General features: G+C 56.8%; 1 protein-coding gene across 3 annotated transcripts in view; it reads left to right on the top strand.

Annotated features, from left to right (window-relative positions):
• Positions 1-21,082, top strand: part of ABCC6 (ATP binding cassette subfamily C member 6) — a 59,486-nt gene that overhangs the window by 13,818 nt on the left and 24,586 nt on the right. For all 3 annotated transcript variants that reach the window (XM_023616266.2, XM_070230950.1, XM_070230951.1), the window contains 12 exons: positions 2,942-3,145; positions 4,371-4,548; positions 7,137-7,298; positions 9,888-9,980; positions 11,775-11,978; positions 13,389-13,535; positions 14,927-15,014; positions 16,209-16,284; positions 17,281-17,407; positions 17,597-17,773; positions 19,874-20,041; positions 20,490-20,664. In XM_023616266.2, the coding sequence (XP_023472034.2) occupies positions 2,942-3,145; positions 4,371-4,548; positions 7,137-7,298; positions 9,888-9,980; positions 11,775-11,978; positions 13,389-13,535; positions 14,927-15,014; positions 16,209-16,284; positions 17,281-17,407; positions 17,597-17,773; positions 19,874-20,041; positions 20,490-20,664 (1,799 nt within the window). The remainder of the gene's footprint in view (positions 1-2,941; positions 3,146-4,370; positions 4,549-7,136; positions 7,299-9,887; positions 9,981-11,774; positions 11,979-13,388; positions 13,536-14,926; positions 15,015-16,208; positions 16,285-17,280; positions 17,408-17,596; positions 17,774-19,873; positions 20,042-20,489; positions 20,665-21,082) is intronic.

Raw genomic sequence — 21,082 nt, forward strand, 5'->3', positions numbered from 1 at the left:
CCTGGCCTCCCCTGCCAGCATGAGAATGATCGTCACCCAGTATGGGAGCAAGTGGATAGAAATATTCTCCGGAACAGTTTGAGACCCCGTAGACAACAGACAGGAGGAAGTGAGAAACACATGTTACGCCGAGATCCGGGCTCAGTCATTTTCTGAGCTGACTGATTACACACACAGAGAGCTTTGGCATCATTTCTGAAATATTTTGCAATTTGGAAAGGGGAGGGAAGGGAGAGGACACCATCCCGAGAGGTCACAGGCCAACCACCTCCTGACCGAGTCAGAGTCACAAGATATGTTTGGCCCACTTGGTGTTTTGTTGTTCTTGTGGTTTGGGGCTTTTTTGTTTTGTTTTTTTAATAAGTTGCCAACATTGAAAATCTTAGAGAGCTCACATAAAAATCTGGCATTCTGGTCTCTCTCAAAGCAGAGTGGCAGCGCCGGGTCGCATCCCCGCCCGGCAACAGGAGAGGGGGTCTGGGTCGTGGCTGCCCCGAGGCCCCGGCCATGTGTCCTTCAGCTTGCCCCAGTCTCCACCACTCCCTTTTGCACCCCCCCAACTTAGCCCTGGCCACTCACTCACACCCCTCCTCACCCTGTGGTCGTTTGCGAGTCCTGCACTAAATGGCCTTCCGTCCAGAGACCAAAGACAAGACACGGGTCTCGAGACCTTCCTTGATGGAAATTGAGACCCGCTGGGGAGGGGGACGTTTGCTATGGAGCCTGACGGTTGAGCACTGTGACTCAGAGGGCTGGGTGAGCAGCTGGAACAGAACTGGGCAAAACCTTCCAGCTGGAAAGAGCCCTCCCAGTGGCCTCTGCGCACCCCATTTTACAGACGGAAACACTGAGGCTCCGAGGGGAGGGGACAGACCAGGCATCGGAACCTCGGTCTCCTGGCTCCCAGGCCAAGTTCTGTCCACAAACCAAGCTGCTAGCTTCCACCCTTCCTTCTTTCCTTCCTTCCTCAAATCTTTATAACATCATGCACCAGGCGCTCCTCTTAGGCCCTTTGCACACGGCACACAATCCGCATTTATTGAGCACCTGCTGCCCTCAGGAGCTGAACCAGGTGCTGGGGAAAATACGAGCAAAAGGTCTACGTGCCCGGAGTTCTAACGAGGCAGAGAAGTGAGGGAGAGAGTTGAGGAGGGTGAGCCCAGCTGTGAATTAGACCATGGGATCTGACGCGGACGGGGCTTGGGGACGGCCTCTGCAAGGAGGTGACATCCTTTTGGCATTTGGACCCCAAATACCAAAATGTCTGTGAGCGCCGGGCCGTGCCCAGCTCCGTGTGGGAGGCCAAGCCACAACCTTCCAGAGACGCCAAACCAAACAGCACACCTGCGGGCCAGGGGTGAAGGGCAAGGCCGTGACCTTGTCAGCGAGGGTCGGGCCACACACACTCACCAAGGCTCCTTCTTTTTTTAATTTTTGGTGGGGGGTGGGGCTCACAGAGAGGCACCGTGTGAACCGTGAATTGAAATCTGGGCTCGAATCTCTGCTCTTTCCTCACTGTGTGGCCTTGGGCAGCTGTCCCCACCTCTCAGAGCCTCAGTCGACTCCCAGGTAACATGGGGAGCCCATGATACCCACCGGGCAGTGAGGTCAGGAGGAGTCGATGTGCTCGTACACGTCATGGGCTGGTCCCAGTGCCCGGCCCGGGTCCAAGCTCTGTAAATGGGGCGTTGAAATTGCTGATAACCCCATAGGTGGTCAGAGCTGGAAGGGACTTGGAGAGTGGGACCAGGCCCATCCTTTCATACAAAAGGACACAGAGGCACAGAGAGGGCAACAGTCTGCCCGAGGCCACACAGCAACTAAGTTGTCAGCAGCTGCATCACTGCCAGTGTCTCCCTGTGGCTGAGGACCAACCTGCCCCCTGCCTCTCCCCCACCTCCTCTCCCTCCCTCATCTTGGCTCTCCCTGCGGCCCCTGGTTATGACCAAGGCCAGTGATCTTCGATCTTCGGCATCAAGGCTGCCTGAGCTTCTGCCTGTGGTTTAATCCAGACCGGAAGTGCCAGGCCCACAGACATCAGCTGTGATTCTAAACGAGTTCTAAACCGGTTCAGAACCACCTAAGGGCTGGCCAGTTGTGGAAACCGAGGAAGGGGGAGCGTCCGAACGGATCAAAAAGGGCCTGGGCTCCGCAGGCTGAGAGTTGGGATCAGACGGCAGTTCTCTGACTTCTCAGCTCTGTGCCTTTGGACACGGCCACCTCAGAGCCTGAGTGTCCTCGTCTGTGAAATGGGAACAGCCCTAGGCTTGCCGGGCTCTTAGCGCTAAGGGGGACCTGGTACACAGAAGGTGCTCAATGCGTGTGCATTCCCATCGCCTCCGTGAGGCCTTAGGGCCCCACCCCATCCCTCCCCTGGCTGGCTGTCTCATAATAAGGGGGTCTTCTGGAGGACAGGGAAGAAGAGGTGAGGGAGCGAGGCCGGCTGCATGCCCACCCACCCCGCTTGCTGGGAAAATACCCCTGGAACGCCTGGTCCTGCTGCCGGCGGCTCCGAGGCCACCTCCGCGGATGCTGAAAAGGATGTGCGAGTCCATTCAGCTGCCATAACAAAATGGCACAGCCGGGGGGGCGCTTATGAACAACGGAAATGTGTTGCTCACAGCGCTGGAGGCTGGCAGTCCAAGATCAAGACGCCAGCAGATTCGGTGTCTGGGGAGGGCCGGCTCCCTGGCTCTTAGGCGGCCGTCTTCTCACTGTGTCCCCACGTGGTGGAAGGCGGAGGGAGCTCTCTGGGGTCCCTTTCATAAGGACACTAATCCCGCTCCTGAGGGCCCCACCCTCATGATCTAGTCACCTCCCAAAGGCCCCGCCCCAATATCGTCGTGTTGGGGGTTGGTTTCAAGGTGAATTCAGGGGAAGGGGGGACACGAACATTTAGTCTATTGCAAGGGCCCAGAGCCGGCTTCTCCTCCCCCCCAAGGCACGCCAAGGCAGGAGAGTCTCAAAGGAGAGGAGGCCGTGGCCTGGAGGACCCCGAGACGGAGCCCTTCCTGCAGCGAGAAGGGAGCCAGAGGGGCCCCCTGCTGAGGGCCATCTGCCGGGTGTTCCGCCCCACCTTCCTCCTGGGGACCCTCAGCCTGATCATCAGTGACGTCTTCAGGTTCGCTGTCCCCAAGCTCCTCAGGTGAGTTCAGGCCTTGAGTGCCTTGCTAAGTGAGGCCGGTGGGCCCTTCATGGCGCCCTTCCAGGGCCAGGGGGCCTTCAGCCCTCTTTCTGCCTCTGCCTAGGTCTCTGGCGCTCCGGGCCCTGGGGGATGGGTGAAAGAGACACTGAGGAGGGACAAATATCAATGAGAAAGCAGCCGACCTCAGGGAGGGAAAATGAGTGAACTCTAACGTGGCCGTATCAGTTAGCGTTTGCTGTGTAACAAAACATCCCGAAAGCAGAGGGCTTAACGTCATGTATTTGCTTATGAGAATGTGGGTCAGCAATTCGGGCCAGGCTCAGCCGGGCGGTCCTTCTCTTCTTGGCCGGATTCGCTCGTGCATCGGCAGTCAGCTGCAGAGATGGCTGGAGCCTGGCCGGTCCGAGATAGTCTCAGCTGGGACAGCTTGTCTCCACTCCACGTGGTCTCTTATCCTCCAAAAGGCGAGCTCTGGCTTGTTCACGTGGCCGCGTGACAGGGGTCGGAGACAAACAGCACCAGCTGCGTTTTCTCTTGAGGCCCCGGGCTCGGAGCTGGCACGGTGTCACTTCCACCACGTTGTGTTGGCCGAAGCTGGTTCCACCGCCAGCCCGGATCCAAGGGGCGGTGTATTCGTTTGCGAGGGTCGCTGAAACAAAGTAGTGCAGACTCGGGGCGGCTTAACCGACAGAAAGGTGCTTTCTCACGGTTCTGGAGGCTGCAAGTCCCAGATCAAGGTGGCTTTCTTCCGAGCCCTCTCTCAGCTCTTTGTGTCCCCACACGGGCTTTCCTCTGTGCCCGTGCACCCCTGGTGCCTTCTCGGGTGCCCAAATTTCCTCTTACAGGACACCAATCCGACAGGACTAGGGTCCCACCTTCACGGCGCCATTTTAACCTTATCACCTCTTCAAAGGCCCCCTCTCCAAACACGGTGGCACTCTGAGGCACTGGGGTTAGGACCTTGACATTTGAATTTTGTGGGGACGCCCTTCAGCCCGGCACCGGGGAGGATAAAAACTCCACATCTTGGCTGGAGGAGCCACAAGTCACATCGAAAGTGAGCGAGGACAGCGGGGGAAATCGTCACAGCCATTTTTTGCAAAAAAAAAACAAAAACAAAAGCTACCACAATGTCCGACCCTCCAGCCCCGGCCAGGCGTGGACAAGGGAAGACCCTGGGTGCCTTCTCTCATCAGCTGTCCCTTCTCCCTCTGTCTCCCGCAAGCCTTTTTCTGGAATTTATCGGCGACCCCCACACCCCGGCCTGGAAGGGCTTTCTCCTGGCGGCACTGATGTTCCTCTCCGCCTGCCTGCAAACGCTGTTTGAGCAGCAGTGCATGTACAGACTCAAGGTACTGCAGATGAGGCTGCGAACGGCCCTCACTGGCCTGGTGTACAGAAAGGTGAGCCCCAGGGGGTAAGCGTGGGGCTTTCCCCTCGCTCCATCCTGCCCTGATTTACATACAAATGTTGCAGCCAGGAAGGAAAACCTCACTGACCTGTTAGTATCATCTGTGCCTGAAAACACTCTCATTCATTACTTTGCTATAGCATGGGCACTACACTCTCACCTCCTTGGTTATTTCCATAAGACCCTGTGTGATCTGACCCTGGGATCTTCCCAACCTCATCACGTCATATGCCTTCTCTCTTCCTCACCGCCCTCCAGCCACAGACATGCCAGGCACCCTCAAACACACCAGGCACCCTCCCACCTCAGGGCCTTTGCACTTGCTGTTCCCACTGCCCAGACATCCTTTCCACTCCTCTTCATGTAGTTACCTTCCACTCATGCCCCGTGAGTATAAAGGTGAACCTGCAGGCTGTGTGGAAATCAGATAAAGGTGGACTGTCAGCTGTGTTACCAGGCAACACGGCTCCCAGGAAAAATGCCCCCTGACCTGCTGGTAAATTGCATCTGGGCGGCTAGTGAACCGTGAACACCTGGTGGGAAGTCATAGCTTTGGCTTCCCTCTGTACAGGGACTCTTGTCCCCTCAGGGGACCCCGGAGGTGACCCCATGAGACTGCTGCTGTAAGAGAGGTTGGCTCCTGTGGGGTCTGGAGTATCTGAGCCAGGGCCCTCCAGCCCCGAGGGGGACAAAGGGAACAGCTCATGCGTGTGGCCACACGGACAGCCCTGGCACTGCCCTGCCTGCTGTCCCCAGAGGAGGCCGCTGGAGCTGGGTGTGGCCTGTCCAGTCTTGCGAGTCCAAATCTTGAGTCGAGGCTGACGGGAAGATGGCCTGAGGCCTCTGCTCTTCCCACTCCCTCCTTAGGGACGCCTCCTTCCTCTGATGAGGTCAGACCCCCCCGTTCCACCCTCTGGGCTGCTTCTGTATTAACCGTGTCTTTTTATTGTCCGCATCTGGTGCGTTGACAACTGGGGCCTTGCTGACACTGGAGGGACCGCCGGTTCCTAGAGATAGCAGATGACGCACCTAGAGCACAGCCTTCCTACGCCAACCCACCACTCCGGAGCTCACACCCCCAAGCGCCCCCTTTATGGCTCTCACACTCCAGGCCGCTGTCCCGGGCCCTGATCACCCCAGGGTGGGTGCCAGACCACCCGGCACAGCCCCAGAGCCTGCTGAAATGATTGACACTGGCCGATCCTGAACCTGCCGGACCCTTCCTTCCTGTGAAAAACCGCAGCACAGGCTCTTGCCCACGGTCCCCCCTCCCCCACCTCTGACGGACCCTGGTGCTTCTCCACGTGGCCCCCTGTGGCATGGAGGGCCCCTCCTCTTAGATCTGTGAGTTTAAGAGCTATCTTGTCAATGACAGTCGTCTCCTGATCTGTTGGCCTTGACATACTCCTTCCCTGTCCATGTCGTAGATGAAGGGTTGCAAGTAGAACTTTGCACTCCGCGGGCTGGGAGGGGTCCACTGTGACCCCAGAGTCAGGGCAGATTTGGGTCTGCCAGAGAACCAGGTGGGTGTCTGAGAGGCACATTAATGCCCACAGGGGTCAATCTAACACCCCATCTGGCCCAAGTCATGCCTTAGTCATACTGGATTCCAATCCTGGCCTAGCCACTTGCAAGCCCTCTTTTTTTTTTTTTTTAAGATTGGCCCTGAGCTAACATTTGTTGCCAATCTTCCTTTTCTTCTTCTTCTTCTTCTTCTCCCCAAAGCCCTCCAGTACATAGTTGCATATTTTTAGTCGTGGGTCCTGCTAGTTGTGGCATGTGGGATGCCACCTCAGCATGGCCTGATGAGCAGTGCCACGTCCGTGCCCAGGATCCGAACCAGCGAAACCCTGGGCCACCGAAGCGGAATGCAAGAACGTAACGACTCTGCCACGGGGCCGGCCCCACTTCCAAGCCCTCTGACTTTGGGCATGTTGGTCAATTTCTCTGTGCCTCAGTTTCCTGAGCTGTAAAATGGGGTTGGTAATGGTGCATTTCATTGATTCTAGTCTCACTTTTCTTTCTTGCTTTTTCACCGCTTCTGAAATCAAGATGTGTCTTGCAGGTCTTACTTAATCGGCGTTGATTTTTTTCCTTAGCGATACAAAAATAGAGAGCATTTTCTCCGCGGCGTTTTGGGTTGAATGAACTACGGCAGTGCCTGCTCCATGCCAGAGAGCCATGAGCCTGTGGGTTTAGCCCAGTGGCTGGGACACAGTTAGCACTCAGCAGAGGACCACCATTCTTGTCAGGAATCCAAGGTTTTTATGCTTTGTGTTGTTAATGATTATTGCTCCCATGCTGTAGGATTTCAGAGTATTTACGGATCTGTCATCTCGGTGGATTCTCACAACGGCCCTGGGAGGCTGGCTCAGGAGATTCGACGAGCCCACTTTACAGACACGTGAACTGAGGCTCCAATGATAAAGAGAACTGGACATACCAGCAAGGGCAGCCCAGCTCAGAGCCAGGCCTGCTGGGTTGCTGTGCTCTTGCTCAGTCCACACCATGAACCTCCGTGCCTGCCCCACGCCCCATCCTTCCTTCCAACTCGGGTCTCGTTCCTCCTGCCCCGCCCAGGTCCTGGCTCTGTCCAGCGGCTCCAGAAAGGCCAGCGCGGTGGGGGACGTGGTGAACCTGGTGTCCGTGGACGTGCAGCGGCTGACGGAGAGCGTCATCTACCTGAACGGGCTGTGGCTGCCGCTTGTCTGGATCGTTGTCTGCTTTGTCTACCTGTGGCAGGTGAGCTGGGGCAGAGGGAGACGGATTTGAGCTGAGTCTTCTCTCCCTCCGCCCCCTCTGTCTTTCCTGAATCTGGTCTTCATCTTCGCACTGACCGCTGATACGATGGGCAAAGTCTTGGTCAAGGATGGCCCTCGCTTGACCTGGGGCAAGATGCTCACCCTCGCTGGGCCTCGCTTTCCTCATCTATAAAATGATGATGCTGATGATGATGACACTGACACTTCTCGGCTGTGATATCAGGGTACCACGTAGGTACTCTTTACCACGTAGGTAAAGAGAACACTGGAGGGGCAAGAATTTGCTACCTAGTTTTTCAAAAGGCATAAAGTGGCCATGTGGCCAAAAAAAAAAAAAAGAAAAATCAGAGCTTTTCCTGACTTCCTCACATCTACTTTGTGATGTAGGATTTTTTTTTTTTTAATTAAAAGCACAGACTTGGCAGTGGGACGGACTGGGTTCAGACGTTGCTTTTACCACCACTTGCAAGTTGTAAAACCTGGCACAAGTAGCTTAGCCTCCCTGTGGCTCATTTCCCCATCTGTGAGGTGAGGATGGTAATGAACAAGGGTGCCCCCGCCGGCCTTGAGGTGTGAAATGTGCTGGTACTTGTGAAGCACTTAGATGGGTGTGGCACACAGTGGGACTTTGTAAGTATTTGCTGTGTGGTTAATTACATACCCGGGCGGGACAGTTCCTCTGAAGATCTTATTCCATCTCTGCTCCCGGCGTCAGTGCCAGGCTCCATAACTTTTCCGTAAAGGACCAGATCGTAACTGTTGTAGATATTGGGGACCACACGATCTCTTTCAGAACTACTCAGCTGTGCTCTTCTGGTGCAAAAGCGGCCGCAGACAACACTGATCCCATCGGCATGGCGGTGTTGCAAGAAAACTATTTATGGACACTGAATTTTACGTAACTTTCCCACGTCCTGAAATAGTCTTCTCCTTTTGATTGTCTTCAACCATTTGAAAACGCAAAAAGCCATTAGTAATTTTGGTACAGCTTGCGGGCTGTGCAAGAAAAGGAGGAGGGATCCGGCCACGTGCCACGGTTCGCAGGCCCCTGGGGGGGAGTGTCCACGGCTTATGGATTCTGAGCCAGTGTGGCAGCCTCTAAAATGCCACCTGGTGCGTGTTATCATCGTTGTTGCCCCTCTCCTGCCTCCATGCACCCTGTAGGACACGGGGCCAGGACCCTTTCTGACTCGAGACCTTGTATTCTAGGGCCTGGCATGCCTTAAGTACTCAGAAAGGACAGTAAGGCGCTTCAGACAGGTCCTGACCTGCGGTCCAGAAACGTAGCTGTTATTGCTAGGGAGAGAGGGAGGGCTCGTTGGAAAATTCAGGGCATCGCGCCCGCAGTCTCAGGACTAGAGCGAATCTGCAGACGACACACCCATCAAGTTCCCTGCCTCTTGGCAGATGGTCCCTAACCTCAGAGGGTCACCCTGAGCTCCTGGTTAAGGAGAGGGGGCCTCAGGGTTGCTACAGTCAGCATTTGTAGAATTTTCGCTAAAGGATACCAGTTTTGCAGAGAGTTTAACCTTCGATTCACATTTCTTTGAGTATTTTCCCCACTCTGGCTGGGACGGGCTGGCGTTTGCCTTCTGGGCACTTCTCCATCCAGCCACTGGGAGACGCCCTTGCTGCATAAATGAAACTGGCTCGCTGGGTTATCAAGGAGATAAGAAAACTGTTCTTAGGGGCTGAGGGGGGAAACTGAGGCCCACAGCCTGGGGAGAGGGGTGGGGCTGGTCTCGAGAATGGGCCCAAATAACCTCAGGAGGAGTCTCCAAAAGTCACAGGCACTTAAAAATCCTTTATTCCCTCCCACACCTGCAGATTTTCCAGACAAACCACAGCCAAGAGGAAACACACTGTCCGAAAGTCACACAGCTGGGGCGTCGTTGGGCTGCCAGACAAAACACAAGATTCCAGTTAAATATGAATTTCAGATAAATGGAGTATTGCATGGGACATACTTACCCTAAAAACTTATCTGAAAGCCAGATTTACCTGGGCTGGTGTCCTAGAGGTTTCTTTGCTAAATCTGGCAGCCCGTGGGGGTGAAATGAGGACCGGGGTGGTCGTCGATTGTATGACACGGGCACTCACGATAGGCTGTGGGACAGCTCTGTTTCCGTTTAACAGAGGAGGAAACTGCCGCTTAGGGAGGGTGAGTAACTGCCTGAGGCCACACTAGGGGGTGTCAGAGCTGGGATTTGAACCCAGATCCTGAGTCCAGACGTCCGGCTCCACCATTCCGGCCAGGCACACCTCCCTTGCCCGGCCATCTAGAAGCACGACCTGTGTTGAATATTCCCCCCACCCCCCGCCCACATCCTGTGAGCTGCATCCTTCCCCTCCCGGATGCAGAAGGACTTGGTCCTCAGCAGGTGTCTCCTTCTGTGGACCCCCGTGAGTCCCGGTCTCTGTGACCCGGTGGCTGCCTTCCTCAGACTCTCTGACACCCCCGCTTAGGACCCAAGTCTGATCCCCTCTCACCAAGACTGACCAGATCCCTCGGGGTCTCCAGCTGGGCTCCCGGAGGCATCTTGTGACATCCTGTCCCTTCTGTGTCCAGCTTCTAGGACCCTCTGCCCTCACTGCCATTGCTGTCTTCCTGAGCCTCCTCCCTCTGAACTTCTTCATCAGCAAGAAGAGGAACCACCATCAGGTTTGACATTCGGGAGAAGGGACACGCCAGGCGGGAGGTTGGGAAGGCGGCCTGCAAAGGAAGGGAGAGATGGGGCAGGCAGAGTTGGGGGGGAGAGATGGGGAGGGGAGAGGCGGGGAGGGGAGAGATGAGGAGGGGAGAAGGGGTAAGGGGAGAGATGGGGGCAGAGGTAGAAAGGGGAGAGGTGGGGAGGGGAGAGATGGGGAGGGCAGAGGTGGGGAGGGGAGGGATGAGGAGGGGAGAGGTGGGGAGGGCAGAGGCAGGCAGGGGAGAGATAGGGAGGGGAGAGGTGGGAAGGGGAGAGATGGGGGCAGAGGTAGGAAGAGGAGAGGTGGGGAGGAGAGAGATGGGGAGGGCAGAGATAGGAGGAGAGAGGCGGGGTGGGCAGAGATGAGAGGGCAGAAGCGTAGCTGGCCTGGTTTTGCCCAGGCCCAGCAGTGGTGGGAGCCTTTCCCATCACTCAGACCTGTGCCCCCCACGTCCCCCATCTCGGTGGATGGCAGCTCCATCTCTCCAGCGTCCAGGCCACAAACCAACCGTGGGTCAGCACGGTCACCTCTCATTCTCACACCCCATCTGTCGGCAAATTTGGTTGACATCACCTTTGAAACGCATCCAGAACGTCGCCCTGAGCCCCCCGAGCCCCACTGTCTCTCACCTGGACCACTTCAGCGACCCCTTCACTGAGTCCTGCTTCTGCCCTCGCCCTGGCCCCATCCCTGCACACATCAGCCAGTGGGCACCTATGAAACCACATAGGTCATGTCCCTCTCTGCTCAGAACCGCCGTGGCTCGCGTGTCGCTCTGAGTCAGAGCCAAGCCTCTGCGGTGGACTCCTGCCCCCATCCCCTGCTCACTCGAGGCCTTTGCCCTGGCCGTTCCCTTTGCCCGGAACGCCCTGCCCCAGACCCCCGTCTCCCTCCCTGCCCTCCCTGAGCCTGGGCAGCCCCCTCGCCAGCCGCCCTGGGCACAGCAAGCACGCCCTCCCTCCACCTCCCCTAGCGTGTCCTCTGCCTGCGCACTTTCGTTCCAGAGTGCTGTCACTTGTCACCTGTCGTAGGGTGCACCTGGCTCTTCGTTTGTTCTCTCTCATTAGACGGAAAGGTTCCCAGAGCAAAGGATGCTGGGAACCAAGGAGTAAAGAAGGAGGGAGCGAGGGAGGGAGGGAGGTGGCTCTCGTGGAGCCTGTCTCTCCAGCCTCCTCTCTGGCCTCTAAGACATTCTCCATCCGGTGGCCCCTTGAGTGATGCCCCTCGTGGTGACACACGGTGGCCCCCACACTCCTCTGCTGACGTTCAGCGCGATCCAGCGCCCCTCCCCCTCTTAGCCCCAGCCCACACCCTCCTCTGAGTCACGCTGCCCCTCCGTCTTCCCCGCCCACCTCCATCCACCATTCAGCGCAGGCCCAGCACCTCCTCAGCATTTAAGACGTAGCTCAGGTGTCCCCTCCACCTCCAGGAAGCCTTCCTGACGGCCCCATGCCCAGGCTGGTTCAGGGACTCTCGTCTTCCCTTGCTTTCAGGGGCTTCCCTCCGTTATGTCGCGTCTCCGCCACCCGCGATGAGGGCGGAAACAGGAGGACAGGAGGAAGGAGCCTCCTGCAGTGGTCCAGGCACGAGATGGCAGTGGCTCGGGCCAGGACTGTGGGGACAGAGATGCTGAGAGGCGCACAGCTTGGCACCTGGTTTGGGGACAGAATCATCAGGATTTGCTGGTGGTGGGGTGTGGCGGTTGCACAGAAGGAGATTTCCAGACTCATCCCCGCCCTCTCCTCTCCTCTCCCCTCTGTCCCAGGCAGAGCAGATGAGGCGGAAGGACTCCCGGGCACGGCTCACTAGCTGCATCCTCAGGCACGTGAGGACGGTCAAGTCTCACGGCTGGGAGGGCGCCTTCCTGGAGAGAGTCCTGCGCATCCGGGGCCAGGAGCTGGGCGCCTTGAGGACATCCAGCCTCCTCTTCTCCGTGTCTCTGGTGTCCTTCCAAGTGTCCACGTTTCTGGTGACGTCACTCTGGTCTCCCTGCAGAGCATGGACTGCGGGAGGGAGTCCTGGGCGGGAATGAGGCAGGCGGAGCCCCCCACATCCTGGAGACCGGGATCTTAGCAGACCACCCTGGGCATCGAAACGTCCCTCCCCGGATCCTGCTCTCTCTCGGGGGTCCTTGCTTTCTGCTGAGTTAGCTCATCCGTCAAACCGCTCCCCCGAAGTGGCTGAGAAGGTCTGTCGTCCTTCTGAAAGCTCCGAGCGGCTGGAACTTCTGCTTCTGTGGGCGTGGGGAGGAGGTGACGGGTCAGGAAGCTGCCGACGTAAACCCCCAGGTCCACCTGACCCCGGCTGGCAAATGGCTACGGGACCCCCACCCCATGCAGTGTCTGTCCCACTCTTCTGGGATCTGTTTCATAAATTGCTGCTGGAATCGCCTTGGGAAAGTGCAGCTTCGACTTCGGTCACGTGGCTGCAAACAAACCTACAATGACCCCCCCACCGCTCTCAGACTAAAATCCAAACTCTTGGGGTCAGCCCAGGGGCGCAGCGGTTAAGTGCGCACGTTCCCCTTCTCGGTGGCCTGGGGTTCGCTGGTTCAGATCCCAGGTGCGGACATGGCACTGCTTGGCATGCCATGCTGTGGTAGGCATCCCACATATAAAGTAGAGGAAAATGGGCATGGATGTTAGCTCAGGGCCAATCTTCCTCAGCAAAAAAAAAAAAAAAAAAAAAAAAATCCAAACTTCATAAGACATTCAGGGCTGGCAACAACTGGGCCTTATTAAACCACTGTTTCCAGAAGGATTTAGAACTCCAGAGGCCGTCTGCTGCCACCACCTCCATTAACACTCAGAACCACAAGTACCGTCACTTAGAATCATGAGGGCTCCCCAGATAGGGTCACTGGGTCACCATCACACCGAGTGACTATCACACGGAGTAACCGTGACACCAAGCGACACCTAGAACCAGAACATCACCGACACCTAGAACTGAACCACCCCCTAGTGACATCTAGAAGCACAGATGCCACCAATACCCAGAACTCTCACGTGCTACTGAGACCCGTGACGTCAGCGTCATCTCCCACGGGATCCTACAACCCCAAGTCCCACCCGTGTCTAGAACCACAAAAAATGCTACCAAGATGAAAAAGTGTGGCATGCCAGAACCAACAGTTTCTGATACCTAGAACGAGGGCCACACACACAACTCCCCTCGTCAACACACTCGTGTTTTTTAAGAGAGCCTTCCATAGCTTTGTGCCCTAGGAACGAGGACTAGAGGTTAGCAGAATGTGGGGTGAGATCTGGATGGAGGGGAACCCATTCCAATATGGCGGCCTTGGCCACATGGGCCCCTGTGCCTGGACCTCCCCGGCCACGCTCACAGCTCACTGTCACCGCCCACGTGTCTCACTCAGGTCGCGCTGGTTGTGTTTGCTGTCCACACTCTGGTGGCCGAGGAGAATGCCATGGACGCCGAGAAAGCTTTTGTGACCCTCACAGTGCTCACCATCCTCAACAAGGCCCAGGCTTTCCTGCCCTTTTCCATCCACTGCGTGGTCCAGGTGAGGCAGCGGAGAGGGGCAGCCGTCTTGGAGGAGCCTTGCAGGAGTGGGGCAGGCAGTGCCCGGACTCTGTCCACCCACCACCAGCAGAGGAGGCGGGTGGGGCAGAGGAGGCAGCTAGAAAACGCCAGCAAACATCCTCGAATACACAGCCTCACTGCTCCAGCAATGCCACGTGCCAGAAGTCATTCGGTTCCCTGTTTATTCAAAGCAATTTTATTGTGTTTCTCTTCCTTTACTGTCTCTGTTCATACTGTGCCTCCTCAGTGGGATGAAACTCAGAGCACTGTTCCTAGCTGCACCATCCCTGTTTATATGGTCGCCTCTTTCGTTACCAAAGATGGGTTTGGGGTTGGGAGTGGAGCTGGTGCCCTCAGGTGGACAAAGTTTGGAATCATTCCTGATAGTGGCCTGATGGGTCCAGTTATGCTAATTAGGAGCGAGGAGGTGGGAGGTCACCACCACCATCATCCTCACCACGATCCTCACCACCATCATTACCACCACGATCATCACCAACACAATCATCCCATTATCCTCACCACCACCATCATTACCACCATCATCACCACCACCGTCTTCACCACTACCATCACTACCACCATCATCCTCACCACCATCATCACTACAACCACCATCATTACCACCACCATCATCACCACCGTCATCACCAACACAATCATCCCATTATCCTCACCACCACCATCATTACCACCACCATCATCACCATCATCATCGCCACCACCATCACCACTACCATCACTACCACCATCATCCTCACCACCATCATCACAATCATTATCATCACCACCATCATCACCACCATCATCCTCACCACCATCATCAATACCACCATCATTATCACCACCACTATCACCACCACCATCATCATCACCACCACCACCATCACTACCACCATCACCCTCACCATCATCCTCACCACCACCATCATCTTTACCACCACCATTATTGCCATCACCATCGTCACCACCACCACCATCATCACCATCATCATCGCCACCACCATCATCACCACCATCACTACCACCATCATCCTCACCAGGATCATCACCAGCACCATCATCTTTACCACCACCGTCATCACCACCATCATCACCACCATCACCACCACCATCATCCTCACCACCATCATCTTTACCACCACCATTATCACCACCATCATCATCACCATCATCACCACCACCATCATCATCACCACCTCCACGTGCGTCCTTTTCTGGGACCTAGACAGCTTTGTGCTAATGTCTTGTAAATGAGCAGGGCTTGCTAGACAGGAAGCTTTCCCCAGCATCTTGAGACACCTGACACGCAAAGTCCCAGTTCTTTTTTTGCTCTTCGGGCACGAGTAACCTGGGCTTTGGTTTCCCCAGGCGAAGGTGTCTTTTGACCGTCTGGCGGCCTTCCTCTGCCTGGAAGAAGTTGACGCTGAGGCCGTGGACTCAAGTCCCTCCAGATGCTGTGAGTGCAGAGTTCGGCAGGACGGGGTGTGTCAGGGAGGGATCTGGGGATCAGCGGGGCTCCCCCAGCCCACCACTGGAAAGCCAGGATCCCAGCTGGGGGGCTGCCAGCAACCAGACGGCACGTGCAGAGCATGCCCTCGCTGTATAACTTGGAAACTGGCACCGCGATGCTGCCTTCTGCCCATCCTGGAACAACTGCTCATTGAGCGCCTACTGTTTCTGCCCGCCCTGCAGCAACTACTCCCTGAGCACCTACTGTGTGCCACTCGGGGTGTCCAGCAGTGAACACTTTAACAGACCAGGTCGTTGTCCTCCTGCAGAAAGTCCAGCTAGAGATGAGCGTGGCAAAGTAAAATCGGAGAGATTACGGGCACCATCGTATGATGAGACCCGTCAAGTACGGATTCTCTGGGCTTCCCCGCTCTGCCCATCTATTTCTAACCATACACCTACGGGGCTGGTGACATCAACTGAACCGTTACAGAGGAAACACCGGCATGGCGGTTAAAAGCATAGCCTGTGATGTTGGGCTGCGTGGGTCCAAATTCTGGCCCCACCACCGACCCCAAGCTTGGTGACCTTGGCAAGCTATTAATCTCCCTGAGCCTCAGTGTGCCCATCTGGAGAATGGGCGTGATGACCTTTCCAGCACCTCTGCACAGGATTGTTGTGAAATGAGTTCGTTCAAGTACCGAACGGAGAGCAGGGCCCAGCACAGTCAGCGTTCAAGGAGGTTTAGTTATTATTATAACTATTATTAGAAAAAAACCCACAGAAGTCAGCACAGAGGCTTTTAAATAACCCAGAATTGGTGTCTCTGAGGCTACTCAAGGCTCTGTCCTGTTTTCAGCTGGGCACAGCTTGGTTCGACTGAATCTGTGTGATCCGGGCGTTCCATACCGGGCGCTAGGTTCAAATCCCCGGGCTGCCGCTCCCGGCTGGGTGGCCCTAGGCGGTTACTCCTCCCATCCAGGTCTCTGATCCACTCCCCACTGCCACTGCCAGGTGAGGCTGTGCGGGATTGTCCTGAGGGCCACCAGGAGACAGCGAGTCCCCAGCTCTCAGGAGCGGCTCAATTAATAGCATAGGGTCCGTGATGTCATGTGGGGGAGTTTCCTGCTGCCTCTGGGGGTCTGTCAGAGGAGGAGGCGGGCCGACAGCTTCTGGAGTAACTGGCTTTTGTGCCCTGTAGCGTCCGGAGAGACCTGCATCCGCGTGCACGATGGCACCTTTGCGTGGTCCCAGGAAGGCCTGCCCTGCCTGCACAGGTACAGAACGGCCTTCCCGTTGATGGGGGGAGATGCCAGAAACTCCTGCAGTGTGGTTTCCCAGCCTGGGGCTGGAGGGTGGGTTAGCCTGGGCTGGTTTCCACTGGGGACACCCCAGGACTGGCCCTGGCGGACAGAGCCTTGGGACGGCAGGAGCTGCTGTGGGTGGAGGAACGGGGTGTCTGAGCTTCCCCATCAGGGAGGGGACACCCTTTGCTCCCAAGCTGATGCCAGGGCAGGCCTGGCCAAGAAGAGCCCCGAAGCCCAGCCCTGCCAGCTGCACCCCCTCCTATCCCTCTTGTCTCACTCCCCAAGTCACTGTCATCTCCAGCCCCCCACTCTTTGGCTGGGCCTTTGTGACTGAAAACCCCATCCAATCCCAGAACTCCCTAAGAAGGGAAAGAAAATACTCTGGGGCGTTTCTGTTGGTTGTCATTCCCCCCACATCGTAGTATTTATTGAGTACTTGCTATGTGCCAGAGTCTGCTTGAGGCACTGGGAATAGAGGGAAGAAAACAGACAAGGGCTCTGTATCTTTAGGGCTGACATTCTGGTGAGAGGGATGCACAAACGAGAAATCAGGGTAAGGGGACAGAGGACAATGTCAAGGGACTGGCTTGTATAGTGAGAGAAGGCCTGGCATTTAAACAGGTTATAGTGAAGGGAGGGAATGAGCCTTGCAAATGTCTGAGAGAAGAGCTTTCTGGGCAGTAGGGACAGCAAGTGTAAAGGTCCTGAGGCAGGAACACACCTAGCTCGAGGTTCCTCAGCCTCGACACTGTCGACATTTGGGCTGGATAATTCTTCCTTGGGGGGCTGTCCTGTGCGTTGCAGGATATTTAACAGGACGTTCAGTATCTACCCACCGGAGTCAGGCAGCAACCCACCCCAGTCGTGACAACCAAAAATATCTCTAGACATTGTCAAATGACACTGAGGGGGCACAGCCACGGGCGGGGCTCTACCCAGGGACTCATTCCCATGCTGTGTCGCCAGGATAAACCTCACGGTGCCCCAGGGCTGTCTGCTGGCCGTGGTGGGTCCCGTGGGGGCAGGGAAGTCCTCCCTGCTCTCTGCCCTCCTCGGGGAACTGTCAAAGCTGGAGGGGTCTGTGAGCATCAAGGTGAGACCGCACCCCCTGCCTGTCTGCTACCATGCCCCCCCCCCCACTGTCCCAGCCAAGCTCCTCTCCCTTCACCCTCCCCTCCTTCCACCACCACCAAAAGCCCAATTCCCCCGCCTCCTCCAGAATCTCTCCCACCTCCGTCCTCGTGGGCCTCCCAATGGCCAGAGCGACCGACCTATGTTTTAGGGTCCCGTGGCTTACGTGCCCCAGGAGGCCTGGGTCCAGAACACGTCCGTGGTGGAGACCGTGTGCTTCAGGCAGGAGCTGGACCCGCCGTGGCTGGAGAGAGTCCTGGAGGCCTGCGCACTGTGGCCGGACGTGGGCAGCTTCCCTGCAGGGCTCCACACCCAAATTGGGGAGCAGGTGAGCCTTGGGGGGCCTTCTTGGGACAGGGAGGCATTGCAGTGGGGGGCCATTTGCTTCCCTGACCTGTGTGGGAGGGACAAAGGGGAGACGGGGCGACAGGGACATGGGGGAGAAAAAGGGCCCAGCTTAGGGCCAAGCACACAGTCGGTGCCTCATAATTGTTAATGAGTGAATGGTTGAAAATAGACACAAAGGCGGAGACGTGGCAGAGAACGGTGGGCTCTCTAACAACTCGGGGTGAGGGGACCTGGGATCCTGTGCTGCCCTGCCCTGCCTTTCTGGGTGACATTGGTCAAATGGCTTCCCCTCTCTGGGCCTCGCCAAAGGGTTAGAGCAGAGATGCCCAATAAACAGGATGTATGCGTCTGGAGCTACAGATCAGGCAGGGTCGGCAAACTGCGACCCGCAGGTCAAACCCGGCCCACCCTCTGTTTTTGTAAATAAAGCTTTATTGGGACACAGCCGTGCCGAGTCATTTACAGGTGGCCCACAGCTGCTTTTGCACCAGGGCAGAGATGAGCAGTTATGACGGAGACCGCGGGGCCCTGCAAAGCTTAAGATAGTTCCTCTTTGGCCCTTTACAGAAAAAGGTGGCTGACCCCTGGATTAGGGCATCAAGTAGAAATGCAGGGGTCAAAGTTCAGGAAATGGGGGAGGTTTCGGGAGAGGAGAGGGCCCAGGAAAGGGAGGTGCGCCCTCAGGGGCTGTGCCAGCCTCCAGGGCGGAGGGCGTGGCTTCGTGGAGGCCGAGGGAAAGGTGTTTCACAAGGAAGGGGGCGGCCGCTGCCCTCGCCGTCTGTCCAGCCGTGTCACATCCTAGACCAAACATGTGCTCCCCTGGAACCCCCTCCGCCCGCCGCCTGCCCGGTCCCCGTGATGGATGCTCCATCCTTCCGGAGCTCAGATCCAAACGCTGGGTGTGGTCCTTGATTCTTCTGTTCTTACACCCACATCTAATCTATCAGCAAATCCTCTCAGGTCCCCCTTCGAGGCAGACCAGAATGTTCTGGTCCCATCAGCCACCAACTGCCCCCTAAATGGCCACAGCAGCCCTTGGCCGCCCTCCTTGTTCCCGTCCTCACCCCTGAGAGGCTAATCCCAGCGCAGCAGCTACAAGGATTCCGTTCAAACACAGGTCTGACCACGTCCTTCCTCTGCTCCAAATCTTCCAGGGTCTTCCCGTTTCCCTCAGAGTCAAAGCCGAAACCCTGACCATCACTGACAAGGCCCCCACGATCAGGCCCCAGTTACCTCTCTGAGCCCATCTCCCATCATGCTCCCCCTTTCCCGCTTCACTCCAGCCGCGTGGATTTCTGCCATGTTCCTTGAACGCCCAAGCACGCTCCCACCACAGGGCCTTTGCACCTGCTGTTCTCTCTGCATGTCAGGCTCTTTCTCAGGAGTCCACAAGGTGCACCTCTCACTTGTGTCAGGTCTCAACTCAAATGTCACCTTAGTGGAGTGGCCTTCCTTGCCCGCCTTTGCCAGCACAGCTACCCTGCTCCCTCAGCATACCCTCCACCCTTCCCCTGCCTTATTCTTCATAGCACCTTCCACTGGGCAATGTATTTCCCTTGTTTGCTTATTGATGACCCCCTCCCCATGTTAAAGTGAAAGATCCACAAGAGCAGGGACTGAGTTTTGTCATGGCTCTGTCCCCGGAGCCTGGAACACTGCTGGTAGATAGTAGCCATGTGGTGAATAGGAGTGGAATGAGTGAATGAATGAATGCATGAAAATAAGGACTGAAAACCTCCCACTGGATCAGTTAACAGAGGAATGACTGGTGTCCTTGAGGAAGGCTGTTGGTGGGGAAATGGGAACAGAAGCCAAACTCCGGTGGAGGGACCAGGGAGTGGGAGGCAGAGAGAGTGGACGTGGGGCATGCAGACGCCTCCTCCAGGCAGCCTGCCTGGAAGGGAGCAGGGCGAGGCTGGGGGATGTTGGCTGGAGAGCACGTGTTGACAGCTGGGACGTGGCCCCGGGGCACAGGCGCAGTGAGCTGTACTTCACGCTGAGGGGCAGACGTGGCCCCCGTCGCACCGGCTTCACCCAGCAGCCGTAGACTCGGGTCCCTGTCCCTCTCTCGTGGCCACAGGGCATGCATCTCTCTGGAGGCCAGAAGCAGCGGCTGAGCCTGGCCCGGGCCGTGTACCGGAAGGCCGCTGTGTACCTGCTGGACGACCCCCTGGCGGCCCTGGATGCCCACGTGGGCCAGCACGTCTTTGACCAGGTCATCGGGCCCAGTGGGCTGCTCCAGGGGACGGTGCGTTTGGGAAAATGTGTCAGAGAGCACAAGGCAGAGACCAAGAAAGTCCTCTGGTCCAGTCCTAACCCAAGGCCATCTCACCCCACCCTCCGAGAGTCCGGTTTTCCCCTTTGTAACAGTCAGCTTTGCTGTGACAATGCTACATAACAAAAGACCCCCAAACCTCGCTGGCTCACAACAGCAGTTACTTCTTGCTCACAAATCTGTGGTTAAATGACCAGCTCTGCCTCCGGTGATCGGCCAGTTTCAGGTGACCTCTGTGTCTTCTGGTTTCGAGACACAGGTTGAAGGCTCCCCTCTATAACTCTGTGGGGACATGCTGTTTTCAGGAAGTGCAAGAAGGGGAGCTGTCCCTGCTCAGAGCCCAGGGACCCTGCCCGCCCCTCCCCCAGTTCTGGAAGACCGGTCAAGCACACGAGTGTGACTTCCACCCCTTCCTGCCCAGACACGCATCCTCGTGACCCACGCGCTCCACGTCCTGCCCGAGGCCGACTGGATCGTGGTGCTGGAAGACGGCGCCATTGCAGAGATGGGTTCCTACCAGGAGCTTCTGCGCAGGAAGGGGGCCCTGGTGTGTCTTCTGGATCGAGCCAGACACCCAGGAGCTGGAGGAGAAGGAGGTAGTGACTGGGCTTTGCTGGGTCTCTGTGCCTGCCTCTGCCATCCACGGAGAGAAGGCTCCGAGGGTCCCAGTGGCATGAGTGGAGCGCTCCGGCTACACTCCCTGCAGGCCCAGGCCTGGAGGCGGCCGGCTCTCCCAAGAGGCCACCATCCCCTTCATAGGAGCCAGTGGCACCGACCACAAGCCAGGGGCTGTGCTAAGAGCTTTGATGAACATACACTGTTTCCTTTGATCTTCACAACACCCCATGAGACACATATGATTATTGCTGCCATTTTACAGATGAGCAAACTCCGGCAACAGAGTTAAATAATTTGCCCGAGGTCACAAGATTAGAACTTGGGTGCATTCAGTTCCAGAGTCTCTGCTCCTAACTGCTAAGAGACTGAGCGAGATGGCCATTTGGTGCCTAGAGG

This window comes from Equus caballus, chromosome 13, assembly GCF_041296265.1.
Source record: "Equus caballus isolate H_3958 breed thoroughbred chromosome 13, TB-T2T, whole genome shotgun sequence".
NCBI lineage: Eukaryota > Metazoa > Chordata > Mammalia > Perissodactyla > Equidae > Equus > Equus caballus.